Here is a 9,782-nt window from a genome sequence, read left to right on the forward strand (position 1 = left end):
TTGAAAATACTAATTGTTAGCCCAGCACTCCTTCCTATACCATAGATATACAAATTTCTATTCATGTTCCTTCATTCTTCTTATAAGATAAAGCCTCCAAGCATATACAGGAAAGAGAAAACTAATGCGAAAGATAAGCAGAAGAATCTTAAATAAACAAGTAAACAATTTCATGTTCTTTTCCGAGTTTGTTTATTTGTGGGCAATATGTCCATTTGGACCGTTTCACAGGCTTAACTCTCATTGGAGACTACAATAATTATCTAGTTAAGCGGCTGAAAGTTTTACCTCAATCTGTTTTCTCATCAAACAAAAACAAATCAGGATTTTTTGTTTTAATGCAAGGTTGAGACCCCTTGGAAGATAGCGAGAGAGAGGAGGGGAAAGTGGGAAGAAGAGATGGTGTAGCCTGTTTATATGTAGTACGACACGAGGAAGGAGACGCAGATATGAACAAATGTGTGTCGTTTTAAGGTGGGAGTCTCGAGTTGAAAAGACATATATACAAAGGACAGTGAAAGGTGAAGGGAAAAGGGCTGACTTAGGGGCCCATTTGGAAGTCTGTTAAGTGGGTGTGGGTTAGATAGTGGAAAGGTTTGTTTCCATTCGCAATAGTTTTTTATTTGAGAGAAGGGGTATGAATTCCTTTCAACTTCCCACATCTACATTAGTTTTTTCGTGCTATATCTCAAGCTCCACTTCATATTTCTCCTTCATTTTATGCTATCTGCCTTCACTGAACTGGGCAATTGGATGCATAGAGAAATTCACATGAAAGTTTAATGAGACGGTTGCTACGAGGTGAACTCTGTATCAAGCTCCATTGAAAAGTTACAAATACCACTAGTTACCAGTCCCGGCAATATAGCAGCTCTGGAAATTGGTTTTTATGGCACTTTGAAGTGTTGAAAGGCTGCAGGCAAACTATTTTTATTTAATTATAGTTGTCAATGAATCCCAAAATAAGTTCACTCTCACCTCGACAACCGAAGTAACAAGTAACAAAGTCATTGAGAATGAGAAAAATGTCCTCATCCTTGACCTCCTGTCTTCTCTCTTGTTCTATATGTCTGATATATTGGACACTCGGTATCCGCAAGGTTTCGGTGTGGAAAATAGAGGATTGTTTTAATTGCCTTGAAGTCATCAAGCCGATCGAATTTTCTCTCAAAGGTACAATGCAGGAAAGAAATGGAAAATGGACTTGCAAACTGTTCAAGGAAGACATCAAAGCTAAAATTCTAAACTGCAAGAGTCTATTTCTGCAGTAAAACAATGAGTACAAACTCTCAAACTAGACTCCCATGGAAAAAGTTAAGATAGCAAGGCTAAACAGATACTGCACACATGGGAATAAATTGGTAATTGTTTTCTTTTTCTACTACTTTTCCACTCACAGAAAAAATTTCCATACCACGATGATATTGATGACTAAAACAAAAACATTCTCAGTATCAAATTGACCTACCAGCTACAAGATCCACCAAATAAACCTTCTTCAATTTCAATTCCAATTTCTTATCCACTTCTTGTGCACTCCAAGTATTTCAGGTCTAAATCAAGCTTCTTTATGTGCTTCACTCATCTTTCCCTTCTTTCCCACATGCTTGGCCTTCTGAATTGCAGACCCTGCAGCCACCAAGTTTCCAGGTTTATGAATGGCAGCTTTCTGGTTCTTCTTTAACAGCTTCACAGCCACTGCTTTCAGCGGAATTGTAATGTCCACAGGCAGAAGCACCTCTTCCAACTCATGCCAGTCAAGATCCTCAGAATCACCATCTTCATACTCCACCCTATACCACCCAGTTTCCTTGTCAAACTGGATGACAGAACCACGATAATATCTTTCCCCAAACAGTTTTCGAACTTCCCTTCCTTCCAACCATTCGCCACACCCTTCATCTTTCTGAGACTCTCCATCTTCCTTCTCCACGTTAGACAGGACAAGAGTGTTGCAATTTGGGTTTATCTCAGGCACTCCATTGATAACAACAGCTGGCTCTCCCGGTAACTCGTATACCCCAGACTCCGATTCTGCCTCCTCAGATTTCTTTTCCATAGCAAGAAAATTTGAGAAAAGAATGTGCAAACTTGAGTACCTGGCTCTGAAATTTTCACCAGAAATGACTCGATCTTGAGAGCGTTTGCAAATGCTTCTGCAACTTTCTTTGGCTTTCTTTTCCTTTTCCTTTTCCTTTTTCGTTTTTTAAAAGAGAAAATCTTTCCTTGTCTCCTCGAAGAACCAATAAAACCCTAACTGCTTCAGAGAGTTTCAAAACAGAGAGCAATGGAATGGAAGTGAGAGAGAGAGAGAGACTGAGTGGGTTATGATCCGGTACTCCCAGCTCCATGGTAATTAAGACAGACTCATCACTTGTCCCTAAAACGGTGACGTTTAATGAAATGGGAAGCATTTGATGGCCCTTCCGAACCTCGACAGAAAGATAGTTCTTTTTGAAGGCATGAACCAGAGGAAGAAGCAGAGACAAAGAAATGAATGAGGATCGCAAACCCATTGTTGAACAAACTTCAACCGCCGCCAACTACCTTTACCTCCAAAACCCAGGAATCTCTCCGAACTCTACACCCATCCAATACCAATCTCAACTATGGCGCGTATGGTCACATCATCCAACATTTCACCGACCACAGCCACCCTCGCCAAGCCAAGCAACTCCACGCGCGTATCGTTCTCTCTTCAGTCACCCCCGACAACTTCCTCGCTTCGAAACTCATTTCTTTTTACTCGAAAATCAACCATCTTCCCCAAGCTCACCACTTGTTCGACAAAATTCCCAACAAGAATACTTTCTCTTTTAACGCCTTGCTTATCGCTTATTCCCAACATAACATGTTTGCTGACACCTTAAGGTTGTTCTCGAGTGTTGATAACGTTATTAGGCCCGATAATTATACCGTTACGTGCTTATTAAAGGCGTTGTCGGGTTCATTCTGTGATAAAAGGTTGGCTAAGGAGGTTCATTGCTTTGTTTTGCGAGGTGGGTTCAATGAGGATATTTTTGTTTCCAACGGGTTGATAACGTACTATTCGAAATGCGAGGAATTTGGCTTGGCGAGGATAGTCTTTGATAAAATGGGTGAAAGAGATATTGTGTCGTGGAATTCAATGATTTCTGGGTACTCTCATGGAGGGTTTTATGAGGAATGTAAGGCATTGTATAGAGAAATGGTGGATAGTTTAGAATGTAGGCCTAATGGGGTGACTGTACTTAGTGTTTTGCAAGCGTGTGGACAGTCGAATGATCTAATTTTAGGAATGGAAGTTCATCAGTGTATAGTTGAGAATCGGATCGAGATGGATGTTTCAGTTTGTAATGCTTTGATTGGATTATATGCGAAATGCGGGAGCTTGGATTATGCTAGAGAGTTATTTGAGGGTATGAGTGATAAAGATGAAGTTACTTATGGTGCGCTTATTTATGGTTTTATGTTTCACGGGTTCAGTGACAAAGCTATGGAGCTTTTCTGTGAATTGAAACTCCCAGGATTGAGTACATGGAATTCTGTAATTTCAGGTTTGTTTCAGAACAAACAGTATGATAGGATTTTGGATTTAGTTCGGGAAATGCAATCGTGTGGTTTTAGACCCAATACTGTGACACTTTCAAGCATTCTTCCTACCTTTTCATATTTTTCAAATCTGAAAGGAGGGAAAGAGATACATGCTTATGCTGTTAGAAACAACTATGATCGTAGCATCTATGTTGCGACTGCCCTTATTGATACTTATGCAAAGTTAGGATTTCTTTGTGGGGCACAACGTGTTTTTGATCAATCAAAATGTAGGAGTTTGATCATTTGGACAGCAATAATTGCGGCATATTCTGCTCATGGAGATGTTAATGCAGCTCTAGGTTATTTTCACGAGATGCTTAATAATGGAATTCAGCCAGATCCCGTTACATTCACTGCAGTGCTGTCTGCTTGTGCTCATTCTGGAATGGTAGATGAAGCGCAGAAGATCTTTGATGCCATGCTTGAAGAATATGGCATTTCACCATCAGTCGAGCATTATGCTTGTATGGTAGGGGTTCTAAGCCGAGCAGGGAGGCTCTCTGAAGCAAAAGAATTTATTTCTAAAATGCCGATTGAACCTAGTGCTAAGGTTTGGGGTGCTTTGCTAAATGGGGCTTCGGTTTGTGCTGATGCTGAACTTGGGAAGTTTATTTGTGATCGTTTGTTTGAGATGGAGCCTGAGAACACTGGAAATTATATCATTATGGCAAATTTATATTCAAAAGCTGGCAGATGGAAAGAAGCTGATATGATCAGGGAAAAGATGAGGAATGCTGGGTTAAAGAAAATCCCAGGCGCTAGTTGGATTGAAACTAGTGGGGGATTACAAAGCTTTATTGCAAAGGATAGATCAAGTGAAAGAACTGAAGAGATATATGTTTTGTTAGAAGGGTTGCTTGGTTTGATGAAGGAAGAAGGGTATACTTTGCATGATGAGTATGATGAGGAGAATGTTTATGTTTGAAAATTAAATTTTCTCATTAGCATAACCATTGGCAATGAAGATTACACACTCAAGGACTATAATTCACCCTTGAGGCTTTTATGGCGCACAAAATCCACCCTTTAGAGATGCCCTGCTAACAGGGAAGGGCAACCTAAGATTATAATTGTCAGGAAGGGCTCTGTTCTGTTCTATCATATGAAGTAATTAGCTCAACAATGTAACAATTTTGTTTCTAATTTTGTCAACATTAACCATTTAAAGCCATACGAAGTGAATGATTTATTTTGTTATGGGTGGCGTTGGCACGAGCTGATCTTAAAATTCAAGATGATCTATTCACCCTGATTAGTAACTCGAGATTAATCCTCCATGACAATAATCTTGAATCACTGAGAGTGATCAGATCACCACGGTGACGAACAGGTTATATTGAGCTGATTGTATCTGTTGATCAGGAATTGTTTAGATTATTCATTGTTTATCTCAATTATAAATACCAGGGTTATATGCTTGATCATCAATTGATCATAGATCTTTTATTCCATAAGATTGCTAAGCTTGTATGGCCAAAAAAAATGGGGGGGGGGGGGGGGGGGGGGGGGGGGGGGGCCCGGGGAGTGCATCAGTGAAGAGATCAACTCACCATGTCTGTAGATAAAGATATTGAGGACTTTGGATCCCTTAAGCATTTTCCTTTTTAACTCTAGGAGTGATCGACACTTCTTGGCTAAAGTGAAGAGGCACTTTCCAAACAAAAATTCTGTGACATGTAAGCTTTCTATTTGATCTCTCCTGTGGCAAATTTAACTTTTGGACTTGGTCTCATCATTACTTTATAAAACAATTGTAGCCTTTAATCATCACCTTGCAGACATGGAAGTGCCCAGGACCATCCTTATTTCTTCCCTTGGCATTTTTTATGTTTGCTTTTCTCTTATGCTAAGTGGAAAACCTTTGCTACCTTGCAAATTTTTCTGACATATTTTATTGTCTTCTTCCCTTTGGTCGGTCCTGGGTCCCTCCCTGTCACCTTTGGGAATCATGGAAATGTATCTTCCCACGTATATAAGGAATTTTTCTTTTCACTTGTGAATGAAATTTTCTATCTTCATTTTTTGTCTTTACGTTACATATCTAATTTTACATTTTTAATCAAAAACTCTAAATCTTAAATGGTAAATGAGATAGAGAATTTTTATTCGATGGAGAACTCTGCACACATTCTGTCATATGGATGGGAGAAAAAGACCTAACAAATATGCTTCGATCCACAAAATTCCTTTCCCCCAAGGCATTAAAGAACGGGGGAATGGACTCATTTACCATGCAAGGAGAGAAAGAAGCGGAGTTTGTGAGTGTGAAAGCGAGACAACTGACCGTGATGAGCGCACAAGCTAGCCCTGCCAGCCCCCCTCTTCATGGATGCTTTCGTTTCTAGTTTCTAGTTTCTACCAGGTTTACCATAGTCATAATTTAGCTTTGCAACGGACAACAACATGGAGCTTTAAGGATGGGCCAATCTTTTTTTTTTTTTTTTTATCTTCTTCTTCTGTTTGTTTTGTTGCTCATCAAGAGCTGGAGGAATAGTTGGAAGAGATAATGAAAAGAAATGGGGTGTCAAAGGTGTTCGAACTGGACACAAACTTGAAGACAAAAAACCTACATTCCCAGCCATTCCATTATATTTTACTCCACCACGTCTCCTCTTTGATTCCACACACATGATTACCCACATCTCTACTTGCTATTAATGCTCAATCAAACCATATGTGTAGGAACAATTATTGACTCTCTTTTCATTTTTTTTTTCCTTTTTTCACTGCCAAGTACTCTTTTATTCAATCCCTCATGTTCCAACTTCCAAGTACTTGATGTTAAATACCAATGAACTTATTTTCAAGATAAAAAGAGAGTATAATTGTATAAATGCTGAAATTGACTGATAGAGAAAAGGTGTGAATGCTAAGAAGAGAGCATTGATTATCAGTTTATACTACCCAAATGGACTGATTGAGATTGCATAGAGTTACAACAACATATAGTCAAGATATTTGTGATAATTATTCACAAAAATTAATGGTGAATTTGTGATAATTATCCGCCTTTATAGTAGTAGTGTTATATGACACCACTTAATTGTTAAAAATTTATACTAAATATATTACTTATCTAGAGTTTTTATATAATTAATGACGCTAATGAATTCATTAACTTTTTTGTAATTTTGTAGTAAGGAAGGGGATCAAAGACTCCAAATCTGAGTAGGTTTATCAAAAAGTAATTTATATAATAATATTTAAATACTAAAAGATAAAAAAAATCTTTTATAAGATTTTATTAAAAAAGTCAAAACCTAAACTACTCTCCCTCTTCTTGATTGCGTTTTTCAATCCCTCAAAACAACTCATAATTTTCAACTTAAATTAAGTTTTTAAATATTTTATGTTTAAATATTTTTTTGATTAATTTGATAGTCTCATACACAAATAGAATCTAACTAATAGAAAATAGTATTGTATGTCAAAAAATATATTGAAATTATGAGTCTTTCTTTTTATCATTTATTCAATAGATATATTATTTGATTATTTAATTTTTATATTTATTTTTATGTAGTTTGTGGATGCTTATACTTAGTTTTAGTCAATGAATAGAAATTTTTTGTGAGTTTTTTTTATTTATTTTATAGATATACTATTTTATTTTTTTATTTTTGTATTTAACTTTATCAATTTGTGAATGCTTATACTTAGTTTTGATCCACTAATAGAATTTTAGATCATATTTTATTTAATTCTAATAATATTTTAGTTTATATTAATGAAAAATGAGTAGTAATTTTTAATAAATTTTTGGATAAATAAATTATGAAAAGATATTTTAAAATACAAAAAAATTATCTCACTAAATCTTAAGCAACAACAACAGTCTTCTAAACAAAATCATGTTAAATTTGATTAAGGACTCTTTCAATAAATCCTAAATTGAGAAAAAAAAATTTAATTATTATTATTATTTTAATTATAATATTAACCGCAAAAATTTCTAAATCCTCCCCCGGTTGTATAAAGGTAAATGGAGACATATTAGTCAGGATAAAAGGACGCAGCTCTCAAACCTCCCACGGACTTTGCAGTGAAAGCTCGCCAAAGCAGCACACGATCCCATGATGCTGGAAGAAGAGACAACTATGATGGCGGCACTCTCTACCCTCCGCCCTTCTCAACTCTCAGATCTCAGCTACTCCATCCTCTCCCTCTCTTTCCACCAACGCCGACGCCTTTGTTTCCTCCTTTCCTCCCCTTGTCTCTTCTCTCTCACCCTCCACCACCTCCACTCTCTCTCCCTTCCCAACAAAACCCTTCTCATTGCCCGCCACCTCCTCTTTTCCCTCCACCATATCACACGGCACTTCCAGCCTCCGCCACTACGTCCGATACAGTTTTCCGCCGCCATGAAACACCGTGACCTTGACGCCGTGCTCCTCCTCCTCTTTCTTTGTGAAACACACCAACATAACCCAAAAGCGCTCCAGAGACCCCACGCTGAATGGCGCGAAGTCTTAAGTAACATCTGCTCTGATACTATGTTAAGGATCACTGGTATTACCAGTGTCTTTGATGGAGCTGCTTTGATTCCGTACATCGAAATGGTGACAAGGTGTAGAAGGTTCGTTGGAATATTGGGTTGTGGCGGGAAGGAGGGAAGAGAGGTGGCGGCATCACCGGTAGCAGTGGTGGCTTTGCCAACTGTGGAGGTGAGACGGGGTGGAGTTGAGTGTGTGATATGCAAGGAGGAAATGAGAGAAGGAAGAGACGTTTGTAAGTTGCCATGCCAGCACTTGTTTCACTGGATGTGCATATTGCCTTGGCTGAAGAAGAAGAACACGTGCCCCTGCTGCAGGTTCCAGCTTCCCTGTGATGACATATTTGATGAGATCCAACGGCTGTGGGGAGTCCTGGTCAAGGCGAGTGGCCAAAGTCTTGATGGAGAATGGACATGATTGATCAATCATGATTATCATTAGAACACGTGGGAGAATCAGTATGGCGCCGGACATTGATGCAAAAGGATGTAGCACATGCCTAAGATATTGGGTTGGGAGGTTTTTCCAGTAAATGGTTGAGATGAATTGGGTGGAGATGATCACTTGCTCTTATGATAAAGACACATGTGGATGTGGTTAGGTTCATAGAGGGTCTTTCAGATTTTAATTTTGTTATTATCTTTCATTATCATAATTTATTATTAATTGGCTTTTTTTTTGGTATGTATAGCAGCAAAATAAACGTTGGGTTTTGCTGAAATTTAGAAGAAAGTAAACCATTTGTTTGCTTTTATATTATACATGGCATTTTAACTTTATATAGTCTTGTAGATTTTAATGCTGTAGTCATCTTTTATAATCAAATTTATTGTTAGTCAATTGCATCCTTTTTGTTGTATTCCAATGTATCTCTTCAAGAAATTCCAAATGAATGAAATGCATTTTATGAGCATAGGTATCAAATTCGGACCAATTCACAAGTTGAATTGATCGATCGAAAGGTCAAGCCCTCACATTCATATTGATCCATCAAATTATTAATCTGAGTCAATTAAATTTGCTTTGAAATGATTTTAAGTCATGTTTAACTTTTACATACTAATTATTGATTCTTTCATTATTTCAATTATAAAATATTTTTTAAAAAAATTAAAAAATAAAAATAAAAATATTTATAAGCTTAGCTTTTTTTAAAAAAAAAATTTTAAATGATCTTGAATATTACTAGTTCTTATATCATAATAGCATATATATAATTATGTAAAATATTTATTAATCTATAAGTTTTTTATTTATATAATGAGCCCTTCTCTTATCCAATTAATGGATTTCCTAGGGCAAGAAAAGGTCGAAATCACTTCATTTAATATCCATTGGCCCACAACAAAAAGGCCCGATCCAAATTACGTCAGCTGGCAATTACCTTTGGGTTTTGTTGGAGAGGGAAATTTGGTTGGATTTGGGTTGTTAGGGTTTGGTTGGATGAATTGGATAACGTTTGGGGTTTTGGAAGGCAAAATTGGGATTTAGAGGTTGAAATGGCGGCTGAGATGGAGGATGGCCACCCAGCGGGGCAGCAGGGGACGGTGGCCGTGGTGGCGACAGCACATCTCGGAGATACTTGTGCAATCATCATTTAAATAATTTCTTAAAAAAAATTACTGCAACAACTATGACATCGTTAATTGAAATTAAAATGATAATTAAATAAAACTCAAAGGCTACACATAACACTATAATAACATATACCCT

At 37.3% G+C, this 9,782-nt stretch overlaps 3 protein-coding genes across 3 annotated transcripts; 2 read left to right on the top strand and 1 right to left on the bottom strand.

The window, feature by feature from the left end:
• Nucleotides 1-1,212: 1,212 nt before the first annotated feature.
• On the bottom strand, nucleotides 1,213-2,340 carry LOC18597862 (dirigent protein 17-like). Its single transcript, XM_007027107.3, has one exon. The coding sequence runs from the start codon at nucleotides 2,057-2,059 to the stop codon at nucleotides 1,559-1,561; it is 501 nt and encodes a 166-aa protein (XP_007027169.3). The 5' UTR covers nucleotides 2,060-2,340; the 3' UTR covers nucleotides 1,213-1,558.
• Nucleotides 2,341-2,394: 54 nt separating this feature from the next.
• Nucleotides 2,395-4,773, top strand: LOC18597863 (Pentatricopeptide repeat (PPR) superfamily protein). Its single transcript, XM_007027108.3, has one exon. The coding sequence runs from the start codon at nucleotides 2,498-2,500 to the stop codon at nucleotides 4,499-4,501; it is 2,004 nt and encodes a 667-aa protein (XP_007027170.3). The 5' UTR covers nucleotides 2,395-2,497; the 3' UTR covers nucleotides 4,502-4,773.
• Nucleotides 4,774-7,525: 2,752 nt separating this feature from the next.
• SGR9 (RING/U-box superfamily protein) lies at nucleotides 7,526-8,993 on the top strand. The gene has a single exon (XM_007027110.3). The coding sequence runs from the start codon at nucleotides 7,650-7,652 to the stop codon at nucleotides 8,484-8,486; it is 837 nt and encodes a 278-aa protein (XP_007027172.3). The 5' UTR covers nucleotides 7,526-7,649; the 3' UTR covers nucleotides 8,487-8,993.
• The last annotated feature ends 789 nt before the right edge of the window (nucleotides 8,994-9,782 follow it).

This window comes from Theobroma cacao, chromosome 5 (assembly GCF_053813885.1).
Source record: "Theobroma cacao isolate CCN51 chromosome 5, ASM5381388v1, whole genome shotgun sequence".
Lineage (NCBI taxonomy): Eukaryota > Viridiplantae > Streptophyta > Magnoliopsida > Malvales > Malvaceae > Theobroma > Theobroma cacao.